General features: G+C 36.7%; 1 protein-coding gene across 1 annotated transcript in view; it reads left to right on the top strand.

Annotated features, from left to right (window-relative positions):
• Window positions 1-25669, top strand: part of SPATA7 (spermatogenesis associated 7) — a 32566-nt gene extending 6897 nt beyond the window's left edge. Inside the window, exons 2-12 of the mRNA XM_030950486.1 lie at window positions 2095-2181; window positions 2850-2942; window positions 3832-3879; window positions 12243-12376; window positions 18648-19120; window positions 20168-20234; window positions 20684-20754; window positions 21575-21634; window positions 22959-23036; window positions 24414-24471; window positions 24827-25669. Of these exons, the coding sequence (XP_030806346.1) occupies window positions 2095-2181; window positions 2850-2942; window positions 3832-3879; window positions 12243-12376; window positions 18648-19120; window positions 20168-20234; window positions 20684-20754; window positions 21575-21634; window positions 22959-23036; window positions 24414-24471; window positions 24827-25321 (1664 nt within the window). The 3' untranslated portion in view covers window positions 25322-25669. The remainder of the gene's footprint in view (window positions 1-2094; window positions 2182-2849; window positions 2943-3831; window positions 3880-12242; window positions 12377-18647; window positions 19121-20167; window positions 20235-20683; window positions 20755-21574; window positions 21635-22958; window positions 23037-24413; window positions 24472-24826) is intronic.
• The last annotated feature ends 521 nt before the right edge of the window (window positions 25670-26190 follow it).

Genomic DNA, 26190 nt, shown 5'->3' on the forward strand with positions numbered 1-26190 from the left:
TGCAGATTTTTATCACTAGAGAAAACTCTATCAACTGAAATTTATAATCTAACATTGAAGTCCTCCCAAAGACTTGCATTCTTCCAACACCTGCATCTTGTAAATTCTGGAATTCATGAGTTTCAGGGTGGATCCAGCTAGACTGTGGATACCACTTGTATGTAGTAATGTATGGTAGAGAAATAAAATATTTTAACAGGAAAGAAATGCTTTATTGGAAAAGGTTTGCAGTCATTATAGAAACATTCTGAATCTAATAAATCTAATAAATGTATGTTTGGAATTTTAATATTTGAAAAATAATTTATTGTTTGTCCGTATGTATCTCAGTTTAAATCACAAACTGAGATAAGGAAGAGTTGTACCATGAGGGGAATGAGCCATTTGAAATTCGTACAGATGAGCAGGAGTGTTGTCCTTTGGCTTTAAAGATAACAGTAAAAAGTTAAAACAATTGCAGGATAGTGTTGAAAAAGTCTCCAAGAGCATTTTCTTCTTTTTTTTCATTGTCCTTTTTCAACTGCTGATCTGGCAACTTCACAGCAAAAGGAGTTGAGACTGCTGTTATTGTAAACACCACAGCTAATACTGTAAATCCACAGAAGCCTGTACTGTATAAAGGCTGGCTTTTCAATGTATGAAAGTAATTCAAGATTGCCCTGGTATTTTTGTGCTTTGTAAGAAAGGTTGAATCTATTGATCCAGATTTAGTGTGATGTCACAACACAGGAAAATTATTTTAATTTTCTTTCTTTTTCTTAAGATATTTTTTTATGGCCTCCTATACTAGTCATAGTCATTCAAAATTTAGTACAGTATGACTTTTTTGTCAGGCCTTGGGTAAATAATGTTAAAACATCATTAAATGAATGGTTTGTTTTGCTGCAATCTTTACTAATTAGTATTTAAGACACCATGTTAACCATCTTGTGCAACATGCTGTTAACTTAAAAACAGAGTTATATACTGTGGTAGTTATATATGTAATTGCAATAGTACTTTACCAGTCATATAACAGTGGGAAATGAAAAAGAAGCCCTGGACAGCCAGGTGCTGGGCATGCAGGAGGTGAACTGTGAGAGGTGGGATGAGGAGCTGTTACCATGTGTGGCATGGCTGTCACCATGGCTCCCTGCACCCCTGGTCAGTTTGTAAAGGTAAACAGCCTTTATCACCCCAGCTGAGGTCACTGGGAGGAGATTCCTCCTCGTACTGGGTAGGTCCAGTGTGCTTCTTCATGGGCTGAAAGGGGGAAAGCCAGAGGTCAACAGGAGCAGTAGCGCAGTTGAGTTACCCACTTCACCTGCATGGTGGTTGCAGACCCTTGAACTGGCAGCTGAGAAGTACGATGGGGATGGGAAGACCATGTGGACCTTGATAGTTAATAGTATTAAATTTGTAGAACTTGTCTGTACAGTTTTAGAATTAATGTTAAGAAAGGGTGATTGGTATACTTACCCTGTTAAAAAAATCCTGTTTGTTTTGGTTTGCATTTTATATACCTTGAATGCCTTGAAGCAGTGCTCTGTATACATTAGTATTTGTAGTCCTAGCATATCTCCTGTCCAAATTTGTTCTAAAACAAATTTGTTCTAAAGTCTGTTTTTAAATCTTAGGTTGCATAACAGCCAGTGGTTTTCAAAGAGGTGATGCAGATCTTTTAATCCACATTCTCTCATTTTTCAGAACAACTGGTTGTTTAAGTTTTGTTGGCATCTCCACTTGTCTATGGAGTTCCCAGTCTATCAAAGTGCCATGAACTTTGAAACAAATTGGAGGTTAGCATAGAAACAGAATTGTGACTGTATCAGTGTACAGTTTAATGACACGTGTTAAGTTCAGACTAAAGTGTTCTGATGGTCTGTTCTGCTGTTTAGCTCACTGAACCGCTGAGAGCACTATCATTATGTATCTTGGTGTTTAGATTAAATTATTTAACTACATTTGTAGTTCAGTGATTATAATGTGATTGAAGAAGATTTTGAAGAAGATCCATTAGAACCATTCTTGCATTCTTTGGAGAAAGACTTTATCTTGTCTATAAAAATATGTGTGGGGATTTTTCTCTAACTTTGGTTTTTGTTTCATGTTTAGGTAAGATGAATGAATGCTCAGCTCTTGTCATTCCCAGATGTGGTCCAGCAAGTCCATTTAAAGGACACTTAAGTAATAAAAGTAATGGTAAGTAACGTGTACTTTCATCAGACGGTCGACTTGGTTCCTTTTATGTGAATTCATTGATTTTGAGCTTAATTTTTTCTTAAAACTTCTGTATCGAGCTTATTTGGAGAAGTTTAATAGTACTTATATTTGGTATGCATTACTGAAAATACTTTCAAGGAGTTAGTTTTGCCTTGACTTTACTGCTGGCTACAAATTGGTAGCAAGATGAACAAATATATAAGGATCTCCCATCTCTGTTAGCTGTAATATACTTCTATATACATGTGTGTTTACCACATTAAAGAATACCTAGGGTTAAACATGTTCCTTTAGAGCCAGTAGTTTACATGGGCTAGTTTGTGATTCTGTGCTCTACTGACACCTCAGACACCTTTTTTTTCTCAAAAGAACATAGAGTGAAGAACAGGAAGTTTCCATGCTAACATATGCTTAGTACAATTTCAGCTACTTTTGCAGCTGTTTATTGAATTAATGGCTCGTTGGGGAAAGAAAAAGGAGACAGGATGATTTCATATGATTGTAACTGGTAAAAAAAAATACTGCCTTTGAGCAAAGTTAAACAGTGTCTTAAAGTTTGTGACTTCAAATTGCAGTTAATAACTGTTGAAAATTGTAGTATTCTTTTGCTTGCCTTTCTAATGTTCAAATGTATTTTAATCTTACAGCTTTTTGCATTGGCTCCTCTCGAAATCTAGCTAGCCAATACCTGATCAGAGATCACATGGTGGTTCATTATAACAGAGTTCTTTCAGCCAAAGGTAAAAATGTGCATGTATTAATGAACTGTCTCCCCCTAAATTAAGCTCAGTCTCTCAGAATAGCCTCATACCAAGAAGGGATGACCTGGATTGTAGAAAATTGATTTTTCTTACCCGTACATGTGTCAGCAAGGAGATGTGGCTTTTACTTAATAATACTTCTGTATTATTGAGATGGGAGGTCTTGTATGAAAACATTTTCCTGAAATGTTACCAAAGATTCTGCCTTAATTTTAGTGCACTTTGTGCTGTATTGGCTTAATTCTACTTTTGATGAAATAATGAATTATGAAATAACAGGCTGAACTGAAGGTCATAGTGATAGTCATAACAGCAAACATACGAAAATTATTTTAGGAATGAAGGCAGAACATTTCTACCTAAACTCAGATCACAATGTCTTTCTTTTATTATTTTTATTTCAAAAACGTAATCATCTTTTGTTCATCTTGCGCTGAATAGTAATAGCGAGTTCTAAGGACTGTGAAAATTGCCTTGTGTGTTTGCAAATGAGAAAATCATGTTACTGACAGAGTCCATCCACACAAATACAATATTTACAATGTTATATCTCATGACATACTCAGAATCCTCAGGGATGCAGGTAAATGCTATCAGAACAAAATGTACAGAAACTTTTTGAATGGAGTCCTCATTTGAGTGATGATTCTTCCTTTGAATATGTGTTTTACCCAGAGAGCTTTATCTCAAATCCTGTGACCATTTTAATGACAACCTAATACTTTAGGTACACAGCAACTAGCATGTTTTAAAATAAAGAATTAAATTAGTCTTTGTTCTGTGATGGTTTATTACTCCATTTTTCTAGCTGTCACATATACTAAGTAAATATTGAGTCACTCACATTTGGTGTTTTTCTTATTTTCAGCAGCTGTAGACTCTTCATTGCCCAAAAGTAGGTTGGCCAGCATCAAACGTGAGTATTTGTTACGTGTTGATTGTGCAAATGATGCTGTAAAACTAACTTGGCAAAAGAGCCAGTGAAGAGTAACAATAGCATATAGCCCTTAACTGAGCATTCATGTGTCTGCTTGTTTATTCAGCTTTCACATCCTTCTTCAGCTACTTGGAGATACCTTGAATCTGCATCGAGTGGAATGCTGGAGAGATAGATCTGGGCTGTCAGGGATTAGCTGTGTTTAGCAGGACAGTTCATTTGTCAATGGCAAAAGTGTCTCAACTGCAAGAGATAGGATAATCTTAAGTATATGGTACAAATGCAAAGCAAAATCCTGGACCTTTCTTAAGAAAAGCCTTTGAGGATTTCTCTCACTGCTCAATGTATGCATGTAACTGATATATTTTTTCTGACCTGCATTACTTTATATGCTGTTCCATCTGACCAAGATTCCTTTACAAATAATAAGATAAGGAAACTCTGCCATTTAGGCTCAAAGTTTTGCAGTTATCAAAGAGGTAATTCCATGGGAAACACCTACTTTCAAATTCATTTTTGGTCTCACTGACTTCTCAGTATTTAAAGTTAATACTACCCAGGCGTATCTTGTTCAGTTTCTGCACGATCCTTATAAATTCTAGGTTTTTATAATGAAGTTTAAAATTATTTCAATTTTATTTCCTACCTAAAATTAGAGTGACTGCATTTTTTCCCTACAGTTCTATGCATTGTTCATCAAGAAATACAGATTTCTGTACTGTAATGACCTTGCAGCCAAGTGTGACATGTTCAGGTGTTGAGCTCAGTGCAAGGTACCATTTGTAGAGTCTCTGGTAAACCACTGGAGAATCATTTTTCTTTCTCTGTTGTTTTGTGAAACAGATTACATGGAGATGACAGCCAATAGCTCAGACAGGAAGAATGTTGCAAATATGCTGTGGAAGAAAAGTAATGGAAAAGGGGTTTTAGAATACTTTCAAAACAACTTTTTTCTTGCTCAAGATGAGACACGTGATTTATCCAGGCACAATTTAAACTTCAATATAGTTGAATATCAGCAGTATCTCTAGTGTCACTGAGGATGAGGGGTTTCACCTTTATTCTCACAGTAGTTCAGTGTGAGTAGTTCTCTCAGTAACATGTCATTGTTTCAACTGAAGCATATTATTACTTTTTTCTCTTTGTATTCTTTGTGCAGTTATTGCATTCCAAATAAAGTTTCTGTTCCCCCTCTATTTCAAGATTTGGGCAAGGGGGTAAATTTAGTTTAAAATTATAAGATTTATTAATAGCATAGAGTTACAAAACAGAATTCCTGCAGATAGTGTTAAAAAATACCTCCTGAAAATGTGCTTCATGTACTGCTAGAATAGCAGGTGAGTATTTCCCTTTGGGGTTGTTGCCATGAATCAGTCATTAGTGTTTAAGAATTAAACATGATACTGTAGTTGGCATTCTCCCTGGCCAACTGAATGTGTTCTGTCCTTAAAGTGGATTTAGTTTCCACTGTTCTTTTCCTGGTATCTTAGCTGGCAGCAAAGCAGGCAAGGTGCCATGCCCCTGGGCTAGCAGTGAGCATGTTCCTGTGTATTAGATCAGGCTTACTGACTTAAAATAGTTGTTAGAATGTGAAACTTCTTGAAATGTGAAACTTCTATGTTCAGAATTAGTCCAAGCATGTTGATTGATACCAGTGGCCATTAAAAGCCTGTGGTTGTGAAACTTGTGCCAGAAAACTTGACAAAGGCTGTGCCAAGTAAGACAGCTGCTGCTACACATGCCTGGTTTCTAACAGTACTAACTTTTCAACCCATATGTTTAGTGGTTTTTCCACAAGGCATATTGATAGTACAGCTTGAACTCAGTGATTAGTGTGCTTAGGAATGCAGGTCTCTTTGATACTGGGGCAGGGGGAGAAGAAGAAGAAAAACAAATATTCTGAGAAGGTACCCACCATAGATCTATTCTAGCCTGGTGGAACTTGAATTCTTGGAGAGAGGGCAGTGAGAGAAAGGGAGAGGCAACAGTTCAGACTGATAGTAGTGTTGGTTTTCTATCCTTTAAAGGGGTTAAGTTCTAGTAAAAATATCAAGAAATACATATTGTTATGTAATTCTGTATTTAAATCTTATTTTTTTCCATGAACCCATACATCTTTACACTTTTTACACTTTATATTATGAAAAAGCAGAGATCTATGAAAAGCTGTTTTACATGTTTTGTTGCTGCCATTTTACAGGAAGCTTCCACAAAATCACCCTCTTTTTTTCTGTTAAATCTTGTCCTTAAGTATGTATTTCTAAAAATGAAATTTACAAGCAACGAAAATAATGTCTTTAAATTCAAACACTCAGGTAATTCTAATGCCTGTGTTATGTCTTTGGAAGGGTGTTCTAATATATTTATCAAGTGTGAAATTTGGTGAGCAGGAAAACTTATAGGTAAAAAATCTTCATGAATCTGTGCTTTTAACTGTAGTGGTTTTGACTTTTTTTCCTGGAAGTTATTTACTGTAAAGTTTCTTCATTAATAAAAGATGTTGGGTTTTTTTATGAGGTAATTAATTTTAGATATGTACATCAAAAATACATTTTTCACAACTTGTAGTTGTGAAAAGACTTTAGATCATCTAGACTGACATAATGAGTTAAGCAAACCAAAAGTTCAATCCAGTTGTTCTAATATGGAACTTAACAGCCATATTGCATGTGGTAAATAAAGCACATAAACAAGAAAAGCCTGCAGTCTTGACTTGTAAAGGTCAAGAAATGGAGAAAATATAACTTCCTTTTGTAAATGTTTCATTAGTTATCCATCATTATTACTGAAAATGTGTTCCTGATCTTTAATTTACCCAGCTTTACCATCTGTCTGCTGGTTGGGAGGACTGTTGTTTTTTTACTATTGTCCATCATTACTCAGGATTACAAAATAGCCATAGCATACCAGAGAACAAGAATAAGATTATGCATTTCATTTATTTTCAGCATTATGTCAGTACAGCATGTCTAAATTGTCCTTGGGGGCTGCCCCAGTGGTACCTTAAAAACAAAATCACTGTCAAGGGCCATCTAGAAGCCCTATGGACCTCTCTCTAGGGCGCACAAATGGAGGTTTACGTGGGCAGCCTTAGATGTGTCCTTCAGGGCTGGTGCAGCATTGCGCAGGTTGTGTGCAGTCACTGTTGGCAGGCTGCTGTGTTCTTCATAAGGATGACAGAAGTATGTAGGAGATGTCTGCTGGATGAGGAGCATCAGAGGTGGATGTATTTGAGATAATCCAGTGCTTCTAGCCTCGTCTGAAATGCCTTTGAAGGACTCATATCTCACCGTTAGGCTTTATTTCCAAGTCTTAGCAATGACCAGGTTTCACCATTAGTAGCTTTGCCAAGTAGTATCAGATTTCTGAAGTACATACACTCTTATAGCTGTTACTTTGTATTTGATACAAGCAAGGCTTTACTATCAAGCCCTTAATAAACACATCATCACCCTTTTTTATGGTGATACCTCCCTTGTTTGATGAAACAGTGCTACTGATACCCGATGTAAAGAAGGACTGCAAAATCATCTCTTAGAGTTATGAAAATTAAAATTTCTGTGTTAGACTTATAAGGAACCTGAACTTCATAGCTAATGGCAAAATTCAGTTTTCATTTGATGAGATCTCACCCCAGGTGCTTAAATTATGATGTACTGGAAATTCGTGTAGAGCTAGGAAACTGATAGTAAAAATTCTTAGAGAAGGAAGCGCTTGCTTGCAGAAGTAATATTGCTGACTGATACACTGGACAGTTTAGTTATGGTCACTAGGTACTTCAAGCTCGGCTGAAATTATGCTTGTATGATTTATCTAAAAAAGAATTCAAAAGGGAAAACAATAACTCCAAATGTGTTATTGCAAAAATAGCTTATATAAAAACACAGTAGAGAAATTCTGAGTGTTGGATAATTCCTTTGAGATACATTGTTCTGTAAGCTGAACTCAGTTTAAATATAACTTTGTATTTGATTTTTGTCATCCATTATTTACATCAAAAATTAAATAACTTGAAGTTTAACTGCAAGATATTTTGTGATGTGACATGATAAATTTAGCAATTGGAAATTCAGAGCAAAGGACAACCACTGGCATTCCAGATCGTAGTGTCCGAGTGCAGAGCTTTCAAACTGCCTAGGACTGTGATATATATGATTAGTTTGTGTCTTCCAGGTTTATGACATTTGTTTTATAACTTTAAACATGTCTTGAAATGCTGCTGCAGTCTAGAATTACAGCAAAAATAATTAAGCCTACAGAGGGAGTATTCTAAAAGGGAGATAAAGTGATGTGATCTCTGCTTTGAAGTGTGGTGTACTCTGGGAAGAATATTTGCCTAGGCAAAAGTGACAGATTGATCAGTGTCTTATAGGTATCTCTTTATGAAGAGTGCTACAGTTTAACATCTGAAATTCAGTCTTTCTTATGCTTCCTTTCACTGACAACAAAATTAAGAGAATGGATTTATGGAGTGCATGCAATAAGAGGTATGGAATCTAGGTTCACAGACTGAATTTATCTGATCTACAGGATCAGTAACTCGTTTATATTCTGATACTTTTTCTCTTACTATACTATGAATCTGTGGGGTTTTGAGCGTAGTAGTTAATGAGATACAATTAATCTCTAAAGCTCTAATAAAACTTTTAAAGGGACTCATTATTTGGATTTACAAATTGTATTACTTTATTGCTGCGAATTTTGTTTTCCCCTTTTAAAAAGATTAAAAGTAACCCAGTAGTTTTCTTTTTTTTTTTTCATTTATTTGTCACAAGATATTTACTATTATGTACTTTTCCCATATTTAACTCTGCATATGTGACATGTTCCTGGAGCCAGTGTTCAAGTAAAAGGTACTTGCAATGAAACTGTTTTAAGTATCTGTTAACAAATGCAGTTTATGTTTACTTCCCACTAGTCTATGACAGTATGCCAAGGGCACTTCTTTCATATTTAATTTATGGACCTCACTGAAAGCTAAAGAAGCTTTATATCTGTAATGGGTTTGAAGCAGAAGATAACTTAAACAGTGAACAATGTTTTCAATTAAAAGCTAAATCTCTCTTCTGAAATTGGATGTCTCTTGAATGCTGGTCTCTTTCTTTCTGTGTTTAAAATATTTGCACTGCAACACAAGTGGTTATGTATGACAGCCTTAAGTATCTTCAGCTCTTCTCAGTTGTAATATTGTAATTAGTGTCTCAGAGTTCCAGGCAGGTTTTCTATCTGGCTGAAGTCAAAGCATAAGACTGGATTCTCCAGTCCTTGCATGGGTAAAGGACATGAACTAAGGAGAGGTAGGACAGCGTGCCTGTTTCTGCATTTGCTGACTGCCTCAGAGCTATCCTAACTTACCTCCGGCTGTTTACATCTACATTAACTCTTTCTAGAAGGATTTCTTTATCTCTTACTTTGCTGGTTTCAAAATTCCTAGCTTTTACCACAGATCTAGCCTGAAAACTCCTGATTTGGCAATTAGATGCATATATTACTGCAGTTTTCTGACATTCTGTTTTGCATGTCTGTGCTGCCTTTCAGTACACGAGTGACTTTATGGATTTTGGAGCACATTAATGGATTAGCTGAGCTAAACTCACTGTATGGCAGGTGTGAGGCAAGGACTCCACATTTCCCATGCAGGTGATGGTAGTCCCAGTCTTTCTGGTATCCCAAGATAGTCTTAGCTGGGATCCTTACTGTTCTTTATTCTTGGGCATAAGCCATGCTTTGTGTGGAAAGACACAGCACCAGTCCTGGAGGAGGTTTTTTTAACAGCTTTGAATGCCAGTAGTAAAGGCTTCCATGTCAAATTTCAGAGTTTCTCCTGTATAAAGAACAGAATAAGGACAACATGAGAATTCTGTTTTGCAGAAGGACAACATAGGAATTCTGTTTTGCAGTCATATTCACGCTGCTTTGCACTTTGTCCAGACACTCCTGTTAAGCCATGGTGTGCAGGTGGAACATGGAGTAAAATGTTAAAGCTTGTATTGTCGTAGGCAAACCCACTTTTCGCCTAAGCGCCTGAGGGTAAGGAATTTGCTGTTTCAGACACCTACTCACCCTTACCAAGACTTCTGTATGTATTGCATTTTTGCTTTGTAGGGTTCTCATTCACCCATATTTGTTCAATCAGCCACCACCATTTTACCTGAGCAGTAGGCAAGATGTGAGTTTTTATAGCCTCCGTGGATGTGCACACACAGACACACTGTATTGGCCCAGAATAAGTAATTATTTATCTCAAACATATGAAATGTCTAACTTGTAGCTAATTTCTGAATGCTTCTCCATAACTTTTAAGACAAACACAATTAGAAATAATAGTAATTTAGAATAGACACAATAACTCAGTATAGAAAGAAAAACATTCCATTTTAATTATTTAATGGTACAGTATATTTTATCATTCTGTTAAAATGTATATTTTTAATTCAGAGTTGTATAATGTAGCATTAGTTAACTTCAGCTAATTTTTTCCCAGTAATTTAAGCAGTTTCATATTGGAAGTACTTTAATAGCATATGATGGGTAAATCAGCAGCCAATAAAAGAAATTACTCTATATTTTACAAACCAATTGTAAGAATTAAAGAGAAAGAGGGAGTTTCCTGAGCAATGAGAGCAAAGATTTCACATCTGAAAGATTAAATTCCATCTTAAAAGGGGACTAAAATGTTTAAATGCAATGAATGCACTTACTTAAATATTTTCTGGAGAGTAATATGTATGTAGGGTACGCATATGAATGCAGTTTAAAGGTTGATTAAACGTCCTCAGATTGCTGTAGGTCTCAGCTGTGTAGAAGAATGTACCACACCAATCCCTGAAGTTTTTTACATTTCCATGCATTAAATATAGTAGTGCATGTGCAGATTCGGGTCTCCCAGAGTATGATATAAATATATTATGAAACCAGAGAACAAATCCTCAAAGGCCTTTGTGTGTCTCTATGAAACAAATTATTCACACACTTGGATATGTGTTAAGTGAATGAGAAAATTTGCATTTGGTATACAGACTTCAAAAGTGTGTTTGCTTTAATTTTTCCCTATTTGGGAAATGAAATTATTAACTTTTTCATCAGCCTCATTTTGATTTTTCAACTTTGCAAATTTTGAGTGTTTTGTCCAGTTCTGGGCCCCTCACATCAAGACATCGAGGCGCTGGAGTGTATCCAGACAAGGGCAACAAGTCCTGCGAGGGGTCTGGAGCACAAGTCCTGTGAGGAGTGTGTCAGGGAGCTGGGGGTGCTTAGCCTGGAGAAAAGGAGGCTCAGGAGAAACCTTGTCACTCTCTACAAGTGCCTGAAAGGAGGCTGTAGCCAGGTGATGGTCAGACTCTTCTGCCAGGCAACCAGCAACAGGACAAGAGGACACAGTCTTAAGCCATGCCAGGGGAGATTTAGGTTGGACATCAGGAAGAATTTCTACATGGAAATGGTTGTCAAGCATAGGAATGGCCTGCCCAGGAAGGTGGTGGAGTCGCCACCTCTGGAACTGTTTAAGAAACAACTCGATGTGGCAGTTGGTGAGGTGGTGATTGGTCAAAGGTTGGACTCACTCTTGGAGTTTTTTCCCGACCTCAATGATTTTGTGTTTCATCTGTGAAACGTGGCTGCTCGTAATCTGCCAAAACTTTGGACTGTACTGTGTAAGATTTAGGTGACTGATGGCAAACTCTTACACAGAAAATTTCCCTGTCTTTTGGGCTATTTTACCTGATGACGTAGGTACCTGACTCAACTTTCTGCACTGCAGGTGAGGTCTGGGACTGCAGACCAGTGTGCACTGATAAAAATGCCCCACTCTGATCTGACAGGAGCCCTTTCAGAGCCAGCCTTCTTTTTTTTTTTTGTGTTCTTAAGAAAAATTTGCTTGTTCTGCCCTGGATTTCTGTATTTAGGAAATTGCATGTTGTAAGTGTGGATTATTTTACATGTTAGATTTGCTACCAATAAACAGAGGGGTTTTTGTGAAGTACTGGATGAGAGTACAGTCAAAGGAGTTCTAGTTGTAAAAGACTGGGAGAAAGCTTGTAACTTTTTGAGCAAAACGCTCTGTTAGCAATCCTGATCTTGAAAGTCTTGTATGCTGGTGTTTGTTGTGAGGTAAGAAAATTTCAGGAAAGTTAAGGCACAGCTTCAGCTACCAGTATACTCTACTAATAATTTTTCTCTTAAGAGTAGACATAAATTTTATAACTGCTGTGTATTGGAAGTGGAATGAATCTCAATAGTCTGACTTTACTGAGGTATTGGAAACCACTACAGTGTTTTCAAATCACTTAGGGAAACAAAGAATATTTCAGTTTGGGTCTGACCAACTTTGTCTCTTCCCTCAGTTGCTGACCAGCAAAGAAGAGAGAAACTGAAAAAGAAGATAGCCAGGTGTAGAGAGAAGTTAAGTGTGTGTGAAGCTGTCTCTCCATCCCGTCCAAGAGGCAAAGGAAGGGCTCTGCCATCCTCTTTTAGAAAGGTATGTATTTTAATTCTGTTTAGTGGATACTCTCATATACTTGCCTCCCATAGTAACAGCTGATCACTGGTGTGCAGCAGTGAGGGCTTGCACCCTTCAAGCAGCAGAAAGTAAACAAGGGTCTTCCTGGCATGTGCCCACCACTGAATGCATGTCTTGACCTTCTGACAAAGAGTGCTTGCAGTAAATACAAGCTCTAATTACCCATGAATTCTCTTGCTTTCACCTCAGCTGAAATTCCTGTCCTCTGTCACTCCAGAGCTTTGTACCATTTCCTAAGGCAGAGCTCTGTTACCTCTACCCTTCCAAGCAGAAGTATCAGGAATCTTCATTTTTTTTTCTTAATGGTAAGTCCTAGTTGATAATACATTTTAATCTAACAGTATATTAAATCATTCAGTTGTATTTCTTGAAAGCAGAAATAATGCTTTTAAGACCAAAATATACCATTCTGTCTGTATATATTCTGCTTATATGCATAGGCTCACTTAGTTTGGCTGGCATTTCATCAAGCTATGTGATGTATAGTTCTAACTAATCAATAAGTACGTAAATAGCCCAATAAATTACATTCTTGTTCATCACTGTAAATGAGCAATTGCATCTTGAAATAGAATAATAACTCTGTGATTCTAACAGCATAAGCTTCATACATTGTTTAAACATCTGTAAAGCTAGAGGACATTTCCAAGTGGTACAGCAAACACCGTCAGTTTCTTTCTGTGTGACTGATTTTTGTAGCAGGCAGCCTGAGTGTGACCTTATTGCAGTGTAGAGAAATAATGCTTTGAAATTTGATACATGACTCCTAGTTATGGATGAAAGCACAGGCATGAATAAGAAAAGGGAGGAATTGTGATATTTAAATCTAAATTTTATTTTTATTAATACCTTTTTTGTCCTTCCATGTTATTTTTTTGCAAACTTGGGGCAGGCAAAGTTCCTTAAATTCTTTCATTGCAAAACCAAGTAACATTTATCTCTAATTACTGGATGAACTCCCAGCTTTAAAATGAAAGGATGCACTATAAAAAAGTGCAGCTTTTTTCCTTTGTTTTTCAAAATAAGATTTTCTAAAATTCTACCTGAATTGAGCTGGCCATGAGTAAAAAGCTCTGATTTAAGCAAGACTTGGTATTTCGTATCTCGTGTTCAAGTAATCCTATTAATAGGTATTTCTGGCTGCTGATTAATTTTTTAAAATAAATTAATCCATGCCAAAAGTCAGTTGAAGGATGGCTGCTTCATAGGAGGTTAAATTTTCTCTCTTAATCATTTGAAGTGTGCCTTTGCCTTGACCTTTCAAGATCCCTTTCTGCCTGTTCTTTTGAGATTTTTTTTTTCTGAAGAATGAAAGTTGTGGCCATCTGCTTGTGCGTATGAAATATAGATTGGGAAACACCATTAACTGGTTCTAGTCTCTTGTTAATTTTGTATGCAACTGACATGTGGCTGTGTGAAATGCCTACTGAAATGCTTTATATTTAAATATTAATTACACTCTTATGATACCAGCAGTCTGAATGTGTGTTGTGCTTAAATTAATTCTGTTATAATGGAAGATGTCAGTGACTAAACAAAGCAGAAGAACCTTCTGAGCATCAAAGAAAGTTGTTTTCAGTAGGAATAGTCAAATTTCCTTTCAGGCTTCATAGTGACAATCACCTCTTGTGCTGGTTCTTGGAATTAATGCACACTCAGTAATACCCCTTCTTAATAACATCACAGTATTTGATAAAAGTAGGAACTACTACATTAAAAAATTGACACCCACACACACATGCACAAAATGAAAGAGTGTACCAGGACCATAGTTTTTCAAAACAGTGATACCAGGATACAAACTGAATATTGTTATAGAAGGTCCAATTTATTCACATGTTTGTATGAATTTTCTCTAAAGGCAGCTTGTCACTTCCTATAGGAGAGTTTTGCTCTATCCAGATGGCAGAGAGCAGGTGCTCGGCTGACTTAGAGTAACATTTAAATGGCTTTCTCAAGTTAAAAGAATCATACACTCATTTACTGCAAATTTGCAGCTTCTGTATCCTGACAGTGCAGTTCATAAGGCATCTCTTTGATCTCATTTTATAATGGTAGATGAACTATTCTACTGGAAGACCTTTTCATACAAGAACAAGTTAATTTCAAGATTAAACTAATCTTACTGTAATTTCAGTGACCCCAGTGAGAGCTGCCTTGGACCTTTTATGTGAAAAAGTATTTAGCAACCTTTCTTTTCAAAGTTTGGTTTTCATAAAGCAGCTGATACTTTAGTGGCTTTTGAGCTGGAAAACTAAACTTCTTGTAGAAATTAAAAGTAATTTACAGAGAAATCTGGATTCTTTCTCTGTGTTACTACTTTTGCCCATCAGATGACAGCAGTATGCTTTGATCTCTTTTTACTGAATTTTCTCTTCCACAGAGTCCATGGAAATTCAGTGATCCTCTCTCTACATCCTTGCTACAAAGTACTGCTCAGTTTACCCCAGCTTTGTGACTAATAAAATTGAAGCATAGATACATACTTTATGAAACTTTTTAAAGGAGTTGCTGAAATGTATCATTGAGTAGATTTGTATCTTTCAAAACAGATTGTACTTGGTTGAATTAACAGAAACATATAAGAAACATATAAGCAAGATATAAGTCAAGATTTTTTACTCCAAATTACATTAGTTATAGTTCTTGATAGTTCTAATAGCTAAAGTTCAGATACTATAATGGAATTTCTTAAAAATTTTATTTGAAGAATAGAACTAAATATATTTTAATAACTTCACTATTTGTAGGCGTGTTTTTATCTTTTTTTTTTATTTCCTACTTAAACATCTGATGTTTTTAATAGAAAACAGAGCAGAAAGTGAGCACACTTGCTTACATTTTTTTTGCAACACAGGACAATTTTCTGAAAAAGAGACAAATTGCAGACAAACAGCATTCTCTAACACTCCTTAAAATCTTTTGAAGTGACATAGTTCCTTGTTCATTATATTGTTTCTTTGTCTACTTGGAGTGTACTTCTCCCTGTTTGAGTAGTAAAGTTTTGCCTCAGGATAAGAGCTTTGAACGACATTCTTTTCTCAGTATTTGGATAAGTACATCTCACAGCTGATGCTGATGCAGCTTTGGGTTGCAATTCTCTCTAGTCATGAGTGAGCTACTTGGTCTATTCTACTTATGAAATACTTGAGAAGGAGAAGAAGATAACTGCCCTAAGCTTCCTCATACATAAGGAGTACTTAAATTTAGGATATTTCCATGTCAACCTTGTGCTTTTGTTTTGTTTTTATCAACTCAACTGCTTCTGGGGAACAGAGCATGTCATTTTCATGAGGTGTAGATAAATAATTGGCTAATATAACTTCGTATCTTTTCTTAATAATTATTTTGCATAATGCAGGGAGCCAGTCCTCATATGCTCACAAATGCTTCTACAATACAATTTATATCACAACTCAATGAGCTGCTTTAGTCACTGAGAGTAAAGCATTTACAAGAATTAAGCTGTTTAGAATATACACTGAAGGGTATGGAATTAGCTTTTATCTATATAGGTGGATGCTGAAACTTTCCAGTCTTATCTGTTTTCTATAGTGCTGAGCTACCACTGCAACTACTTTATATGCAAACAATCACACTGGTAAGCCTCATTATTCTGCTTGCTAACACAGGCATTTGTTTGGCATTGTAACTGCATGTTATCAGTTCAGCATTTAATTATGCTGTAGTAGTAAAATGCAGTTCACTCACATGGGACACCATCAAGAAGAGCTTATTTTGCCTCAGCTAAGTAAAAGAAAACTTCTTTGCATTAGGCACCAGCAACTCTGGATATTTAGGAGTACTGGAATAGTTTAGATAGATCTTACTGATGTGAGAGAAAATTATGAAGGAAGTATATGGTATGATGGTAGTGTGATCTGTGACTTAATTTTCACAATGAAATACCTGCATTTTTAATATTCTTGTAAATAGCATTTACTGCATGCTACAAAATGTATATTCATCATAATTGAGCTTTAAAATATTGTGTTTGAAAAGAAAAAGAATGAAATAGTGTAGATTCTAAGCAATAACAGTAGCAGAGTTATCAGAAACTGGAGCATTTATACAGTAAGGGTTTATTACTAAGAATTTTTAAAAACACCTTTTTTGGGGTTGAATGTTAGAAAAGAAAATCTGTGTATATTTACAAGCTATACTACCAATTACATGGGTCAATATACTACATTATACCTTACTGGTTTGCTAGTAATATATTACTATCTTACACTATCTATTTGTAGGTTAGAATGTCATGAATTTTCAATAAATGTATAAAGATTTCCAGTTTTGGTCATTGGAGTTTTTTTTCTTTCCATGCCCACCCCAGTAAGAGACTTCAGAAGTCTCAGGACAAGTATTGATTATCTTGCAGAATTCCCACAGGCAGTTTATTTTACATTTGTTTTTGTGACTTTTGTTGGCATTCAGTCCATTTGTCACTTCCTGGTGGGGAAAATCACACATCCAGCCTTCAATCCAAATCTTAATCAGCTGATTATTTTCCAAAAGTGTTCTTCAGGATTTTCTCAAGGTTTATATTGAGCTCAGGCAATGCAGCCCCATTGGAAATGCACTGGATCTATGTCTTACTCTCTCAAAGTAGTTTCTACATAGCTTAATTGTGAGATCAGGATAGGCTACCTGGTGAATCTGTGAATCTTCTCAAGTGGCATTGTGGTTGAATGACATAAATGTCACAGCACATGTATAGGTCATAGCATACTGCATCCACTCTTTCTCAGGCTTCCCATGGAGCACATGTTCCTTCAGGAACTTCAGTAATGTAATGCTTCTGTTAAATAGTTTTTACTTGATTGATAGAAGTATAATAGAGATGAATGAAACCATTTGGAAATCATCTTCCTTTTCTTCCTTCTGTCACTGCAAAGCTTATGGTCTCTGCTGGTGTCTCCTTGTCTTCCTGTTCCTTGTTAGGTGGTGGAAGTACATGGACAAGTTAATTTCTGTGTTAGCCTATCTGAACTAAACTTCAGGTTTGTTAAAAACCTCAAATGGCTTAGAAATTTAATTTTCTTCTTTGGAAACACCTCTACTTGTATACATTCTCTTAAAATCTTACAACACTTTGTTGCTGATGATGTGGACCTATATGAACTGCCCTAGTGTTAGGAAAGTATGATAGTAATTGTAGAAAGTTAGTTGTTGGTTTTGAATTGGGTTTTTCTCAGATGTTATAATTCAGCTGTTGTTTTGCCTTGCTGATTGCGTGGCACAGCAGTGAGATCTTCCAGAATAACACTATCCTCAGCTTGTCTCTCTCACTGTTGCACTGTAAGCCCTATCTCTGGGACTTATGGTTAGAGTATACACAGTGGGAGTCATCTCTTCTGCATCACACAGTTGTTGAATTTCATACATAGTTATATGTGTGGATGCAATAAATTGGTTTATACAAAATTTTGTTTGCTGATAGGCTTCTGATTCAGTCTTCCAGTTCTGCAGCATGCTTGCTCATGGAGATTGCAAAATGTCATACATGATTTTCACTGATTGACAGAATATTTGGTGGGTGGCTGTATCCTAGGTAGGAAAAGAACATACAACATCTCTTTCCATAAGGTGTTTCAGACACATTGTAAAGCAAATTTATGAGTGTGCATACCCGTCCAGGTATTTATGCTTTGATATTGCAAGGTTTTCAAAACTCTATGACTGAATTAAAATTTCTATTTAGTTTTTAATTCTAATTTAACAAAACAAAAAAAAAATTACCAAACTAACCAAAAACTCCACCTTAAAATATCACTTGAATTTAGTTGTGTTTCTGTCCTATTTGTCTTTGCCACAGTGTCATAATACAATTCCAGAATAATCTTGAATTTTTCAGCATGGGATAATTATGGGTAGAGTCTGCCTTAGCTTGCCTAGGTGGTATGAACAGGGGGGAATATTTGAACTGTTCCAAATTATTTGACTCAGTGGAATGATTTCTTGACTTCTAAAAATTTATTGATTAAACTCTTGGTTTGATGTAGCCATCAATATTCCATAACAGAGCACCAATGTTTTGCTACTGAAGTAAACCATTTCCTTACTACTCTCTTATTTCCAGTGACTAGGTTTTAAAATCTGTTAGCACTTAGGCTCTAAGTTGGAAACTCCCAGTTACCAACTGGGTAGCTCCCAGTAATAGCTGGGAGTACCATCATAAGGAAAGGAGGTAACTTGCAAAGCAATCAAATGTTGTTTTATTTTTTCCTAGAGTCTCTTGGAAGCAGAAGATGGTGTCTCACCCTCTGCTGGGCAGGCAGAGTACGTATCAGGAGCAGCATCTTCTCACGGCGAGGATTGCTTGGTTCACTCCTGTGCAGGGAAGTGCACCAGGAAGCACTCTCGGAACGCAGCCGGGGCGTCGTACTCCAGTGTGTGTGTGTCACGGGCCGCAGGCAGGCACTCTGTGCTGCCCCGCAGCCACTCCATCGAGAGTTTTGTCAGCGTTATTGGTTGTTCCCAGAGGTGCCAAGGAAACCACTCCCAGGCCGTCGGCGGGGACCTTCTAGAGAGGCACTCTGAATGCTTCACCAAGAGCCGAAAGCCTTTCACTCCACGCACCTTAATATCAGATGCTAAACCTTTCCTGTCAGAGTACAGGTTTTACACTCCTGCTCAAAGGAGGAAGAGAAATCACCGCAAATCACAGCTTGTGGAAGCTCAAACACAGACTGATATGACCAGGTACCTCAGAGATTTAAGCTTTATTTTGAAGCTCTGGAATTTAGATGTTATCATAACATCTTCATAAAGGCAAGATGTTTTGCTCTCATTACATTTGTATAAAACTAGAATAATTATACTGATGCCTTACTAGAACTTACAACTAGAATGATTAATATAGATACACCTTAGCAAAAGCCAGAAAATAATGTGATTTTCCTTTTTTCACTGGCATATTTTCCTGTCTTCTTTCTGGAACAACTGTTTTAATTTATACATATTGGATACAAAGTGCCACTAAATTCAACATCTGCTGGGGATAAATATTCCTTCTCTCTTCCCTATGCTCTCTAATGTATAGTTCTGTCTTGTAAAGAATTAACCAGTATAAGCATGCAACGTGTTCCCCACTATTGCCCCTGTAGTCTCATGCTTTCCAGTCTGTTAATTAATGCATCATACAAACATCTTTTTTTAACTCTTGATTGCAGCTCTCAGTTGGTTTGGTCATTTTTTTGGTTTTTTTTTTGTTTGGTCATTGTTTTTTTTTTTAATTTAAATACCTTTGTATATACCCTGTATAAAATACTTGAAACGAAATCAGTGTCCTCTTGCATTGAACTTCTTAGCAAGTTGAACAGTTCTGATTTTGTTTCTACTGATACTACCTTGTAAAGAGAAATCTTTTCCCTTTTGTGCCCTCCAAGCCTGCATGTCCAACTCCAGTTTTGTCATAGAATAAATTAGGAATTTCCTAATACTGGAATTATGATAGCTTTTTCTCTGTATTGCAACTGTAGATTTTCTGTCTGTGGGTTGTCTATTTTCCTGGTGCACTTTTAATTTTAGGATCATCTCCATTCTTAATTCTGAATAATTATTTTGAATAGTTCAGTTATCCACTGCTAGTATGCAGCTAAAAACTATTTTGTATCACCTGTCTGGCAGAAATGTTCTGAACATTCTGTTGAGGCCAATGAGACATTTCCACAGTGGCACTGCTAATCTCATCCTACATTTTTTGCAAGTAGTCTACTTGGGAATCTAATACCTCTCTAAATTTTGTAGCTTTCCACCTGAAGACAAAGTGCCTGTGAGAAAAGTTACGGGTGAAAAGCAGAAGATCAAATCAAAGGTAATAATGCATCTCTCAGTCATCTGGGTACTCTTCCCACCACCATCACTGTGGGGTAATACACTTCATCGCTGCCACAGCAGTGAGCAGCTGATTTAGGTGTTCTCTCTGTTACCATGACATGAGTTAGTTCCATAGAGGAGAGAGAATTTCAGAATACTGAGTGGAAACTATAAGAAAAAACACTGAGACACATGAAGAGATCTCTTTCATTTTATTTTTTTTATTGTTTCTATAAGTGCACTATCAAATATCTGTTAAGGCCATACATAATTGGTACATGACTTTCCAGCAGAAGGTGTCCCATTTGTCTGTTTACCCGGAGTTTCTCAGAAAAGATATGGAATTTCTAGGGCTGCTTAATTGCAGAGAGTTGTTAGATTCATTTTAGTGGTGAAATTTGCTGTGTATTTGCACTGATAATAAAGATTTTTGTTTCTGTGTTGTAGGCTGAAGATAAAAGATATACTTTGGATGAGCCTGAGAGAGGAGTAGATGATTTTCAACTCTCCATCCCAAGGTGCCTGACTTACAGCACGAGGGAATATTTGAAATGTTCCTTTCTATACAGCTGGTCCTTAGGCCATAAGTTTTCGCTAGCATTTCTCTTTATGTCTTCTTCTCACAGAACTTTTATTGGGTTTTTTATATCAATGGCCTTTCCCAACTTCAAAATTCATTCTTTTCTTGTGATAAGTTCCACTGGGAAGCCAGTTAAGAAAGAGAGCTCTGAAAAATATGAGTATTTTTGTCAGAAATTACTGATGAGACATTAATACAGTTGTTAGTTCTGTACATCTGAGCTCACAGACTGTATAGTACTATAACTAAATACTGCATTGCAGGAGCATTTCCCACATCTTTTTCTGAAAACTTAATACTGGGATGGCTGTAATACAAGAGCAGTGTTGGAAATCAGGCCAGAGCCCAAGGGCTCCGAGCTGATTCTCCTCATTGCTGGTCTAAGTGTCACACATGACTCGCTGATTCGCTCTCTGGTCTTTTCATACCAAGGCATTTTTATCTGAGGAAAAAAATGTACTCTGAGCTAAAAAAGCATTCTTACAGATAACAGAGATTGAATAGCATCTGAAGTAGCATCAAGGTCTTCTGAGCACTGCATCAAGGGGGATGGTGTAATACTCTTGAACTGGAGTCTTTCAGGTTTCAGTGCCAGCAGGGGATTTTGCTCCTGGAGCAGGCTTTAAGGGTATTATGGTGGGGTTTTTTGTGAAGGGAATCATATAATGGCACTCCATGGCTCCAGAAGAAAATTACATGTAAGGTAGTATAAAAGGGATTTGGAATGTTTTTTTCTTGCCCTCTGATTTTTTGATTAGAGAGACATCATGGTGTCCTCAGAAGTCTTCATCTTCACCAGAGAGAACTGACGATGCTGAGTAAGTATGCTTTTAAACCAGTTTTCTTCTCATTTACAACTTCAAACTAGAAGGCTTTCCTCAAAACTGATGAACTTGAAAAATAAAATACTTAAAAATTTTATGTGAAAAAAAAAAAAAAGAAAATTTATTTTATCTTCAGAAGACTGTACAGTGCCTACAGTTTGTTTCAATTTCTTTTTAGGTCTGTAATCTCTGAAGCAAATATTGGCAAATGAAGCACCAAATTGAAAGGCATTCTTACCACATTTCTGCACTAAAATTTGATGAAAATTAGAAGAGTTTTGAGTTATATTCAGAAACACTATAAAGCTTCATCAAGTGACCTATAAAGCTTTCCAAGTGAACTTGGAAAAGCCATTTAATTCCTTATGCTTTAGGACAGCCTTGTGTATGCCTAACTTAAGGCTTATAATAGAGGTCTCAAATACCAGCTGTAGGTAACTTCCTTGACTAGAGAAGGAACCAAAATGATAATCTTTAGGCACAATAACAATTTTTTTATAATGAAAATCATGCAAGATGTATTCCATTTTTTATTTTCTGTTTATTAAGACTGGAGAACGACTCAGTAGAGTTTGACTGGATGCTTTGGAAGACTTAGAAAGGTGCTGTGAAAGAGAAACAGCACAGAAATATTTTCTTTTGGGGTTTTCTTTCCTGTTGTCTTTCAAGCAGAACTCCAGACTTTTTAAGTGTCCAATTTAGAGTAATTGGCATCAACAACTCTTTTAGAGGTACTAAAATAGAGATAAGAGGTGAAAGTCACACTAACAAGATTTTATCCATCAAGGAGATATGTTGAAATGAGTGGATGCTGCAAATAAGCAGTTAAATCCTTTTCAGCTTCCATTTAGGACCAGTAATTTTCAGCTGCAGTTTTCAGATTTTCAGAGAAAATTCTCTAGAAGCTCCTTTGGAAGCCTATACCCAGAGCATCAAACTGCAATTGTTCACTTTTTTCCCAGTTAGCACTCCCCTTTCTTGAGTGCAGTGCAGGTTCTGAACTCTTGCCAAGATTCACTGATTCCCTCGCTTGGGATCTCTCTGCTAATTTATTCTCCAGCAGAAAGTTAGCATAAAGGCAAAGCACCATGACCACTTTTCTAACAGTCTCATATTTTGCAGTTTTTTATTATCCAGATTGAACAAAAGGTTTAGCTTGTTGTGATAGCCTTACCTTTTGTGAAACATAAGTGCTGATGCAAGAACTATAAAATCTTCTTAATGGCCTTTCCAGTGAAGGTGATTAAACCTACTAAAATATGTCATATGTGTTTCTATGGTAGAGCATTTAACATTGGGGTTTCTATTCTCCCTGCAGAGAAGAGGAGCTTTTGTATTTAACTTTCATTGAAGAAGTAACTAATGAAATTCTTAGACTTGGCGTGTTTTCTAGCAGGTAGGTTACAGTTGTTTTCAATTTTGCAATGCTATGTAAGAAATCCATGGACTCCATAAGTAAGGGAAGTAGTGACTAGTAATAATTTCTTTATACACACATATACATATATACCTTGCTTTGTTTTGTTTCCTCTTCTTTTTTGCTTTATGTAAGAAAGAGGAACTAGGAAATACCTTTGGGTCATCGACTTTGATCTGCTGCTGTGTACGATGAGATAAAAGCTTCTGTTAAAAACTGACCTGGACCCCTAGGTGGAAAAATACTAAGAACTCATTTTAGTCTGCAATATCTGTTTTATTAAATAAACTGAGTTACTAATCTTTTACACAACAGGTCCTTTGTCCCCCTTCTGTCCTTCCAGTTCCAGTATGAATTCAGTCTTCAACATGGGTTGCAAGGGTTACATTCTCTTGCAGATAAAAGTTCACCAGCTGCTAAATCAGAATTTTTTTTCAATATGATACTGGTTCTTTCTAATAAAGAACTCTCAATTTATGCAAAAAAAAACCATTGCAGTATTTCTATACATACACAGAATATATATACAGAATCTTAACCCATTTTTGAAAATCTGCATTCAAGGCAGTCTAATTTCATATACTCTGATCTTGCTTTGGGTTGATAATGTTCCCAACTGTTTTTGCTATTCTGTGCGCTCTTATTTTTTTCTTCTTATGTCAAGGCTGTCAATAAGAATACTAAATCCACCAAGTAAAAAAATTCATCTTCAAGAAATTTTGAGAGCAGTCTACCTCTGGCTCTTTTACAATAATTTTTTTCTTCCACTAGAACCCTTATTACATTTTTTTATAATTTCACATGTAAGCTAGGTTAAATTCACTTGACTTTCTAGAATTCTGTTCCAGTGACTGTGTACTTTAGTTGTCACAGAACACTTTCTTTACAGAATCTTTTTTCTCATTCAGCCTAAGAAATGGAAGAGAGCTCTCAGGACTGAGTACTTTTCTCTGGATTGTTTTTTTTACTGAAGCTGGATTTTATTCCTTCTCTTTATTTATTCTTGTGTGTAGCAGCCACTATGATGCATCCAAGAGATTTTGGATACTTCAGCATGCCCGTAGAATCACCACTGCATTGGAGCACATAGGCACACCAGGTCAAACACACACATAGTTGTACTACAGGTCACCCCACAATTGCCATGTGCTGCCCAAAGCCAAGTCTGCCTGCTGAGCATGTGTTCAGTGGGTTGCTGACTACAGGTAGCTCTCTTTGTCACAGAGTGGAATTGAAACAGTCTTAGAGGTGCCATTCAGCTAAGAAATGGAAATAAAAACATACTGTCATTAGGTTATGTACATCTGTTAAAAGTTGGTTTTCCTCCTGTGAAATAATATGATTTTTTATTTATAGGGTTCTGGATCAACTGTTCAAGTGCCATATAGAAGAAAATAAGAACCGCCTTGATGAGGTATGTGCTGCCCTTACAGTAGTCTCTGCATATGGTTTAGGTGACATTTCCAAAGAGCAAGGCAAAGGCACAGGTATATTGGAGGGTAAAGGTAACCAGAATATTCAGAATACTCAGTGGGGAGCCTCTGTCCATGAATGAGATCTGTTCACTCATTGGGTCACGGCAGATCAGGAATCACAAGTACCGTGACAAAGAATGGACAACAGTCAGTTCAGTTTGGGGACACTCAGTGTTTCATTTAGTCACTTGATTGCAAGCAGCCTCCCATCTGTCAGAGTTAAGCCCTGTGTGAGCAGTGCTCAGGTGCCATGGGGCTGGAGAAGTGTGACCCTTTTCCTCCTTCACCCCTTAGGGCAAAATGCGCCACATGCTGGATGTGCTGAAAGCAGACCTTGGCTGCGACCAGGACAGCGACACAGACCCAATCCATGCAGATCAGGAGGCCTCGGGCCCACTGGAGCAGCAGAAGTGTGGTACAACAGAGGAGCTTGAGTTTGCCAGTAAAGGTCACAGGCTGAGGAAAGCTACAAAAAATGAAGAATTCCTTGAGACCAGGGACTTGTCATTAACAAAACCAAACAAATGTGGATCACTGTCCCGGAGCAAAAGGTCAAGGGAGACACGGGGCAAGGAGGACTTCTCAGAAGATACCACAGAAATTATGGGTGCTGGGAAAGAGTCTGATTTCTGTGGTGTGGTATTTGAAGAACACCCAGACACTTCAGCCACCTGTGAGGCAGCTTCAAATTTGTTTGTTTGTGACAGTGATTTTGATGTCAATAAGGAACTTGGTGAACTTGATGAAAACTTTGCAGAGGCCCTTCACATTTCACCTAACTATTCATAACTGTAACCAAAACTTACCTGTTAAACTGGGATAGAGCTCCTTCTGTGGTGAACTGCCATTTGTCAACCAATAGTAAATTGTTAGGTTTATTTTCAGTTATTTCTGTTTAAATACTGCTAAGATCTCTGTAGCAGGATACTGTTAATTGGGCATTAATCTCTGTGTAAATTAGATATTAAAGGATAAAGGGTCAGTTCAGGGTCAGTTATGAGAACAATTTTTGTATTTTGCTCATAATTGTATAACTCAAAACAAACTTGAGAATATTACAACTAGATTTATATTTTTTAGAGCTGTAATCATAAGTTATGAAATATTATTGATTTAAAGAAATTAATTGATAGCGCATTTATGATCCTGCTATAAAGATCTGAGATGTTGTAGTCTGCAAGAATTCAACAACTTAACATAAACTTATCAAACTATGTCCTCTTCCAGAATGGACCAGCAGTTCCACCATGCAGTGTGCTATGTTACCATTTGCAGAAGCCCACCAATGAGAAATCAAACTATTTCACAAGAAGAAAATCCAAATTTTAACAGGTCTATGTAGATTAATGGCTGCAGTTTTTTATTTTCAGTTCTTTACTGAATGCAACTGCTAAGTTCAGTTTCTTGCACTGATGACAGCCATGGCATAGCATTCTGCATCAAGCTTTGGTTTTGGAAAATGATTGAATTGCTTACTGTTTGTTGACTAGAACTGTGTAGAAGAAAACACTTCAGGCACCTTGTACAGCAAATGGAAAAGAGGTGGTGTATTTTCTGGTTTAAGTTTAAATTGAAGTTAGTACATGCATTGCACGAAATCAACCCAAATGTCATTGTTTAATCAGAGTACAGCTATTGCCCTGACATTCCTGTTGCCG

Source organism: Camarhynchus parvulus, chromosome 5, assembly GCF_901933205.1.
Source record: "Camarhynchus parvulus chromosome 5, STF_HiC, whole genome shotgun sequence".
Taxonomy (NCBI): domain Eukaryota; kingdom Metazoa; phylum Chordata; class Aves; order Passeriformes; family Thraupidae; genus Camarhynchus; species Camarhynchus parvulus.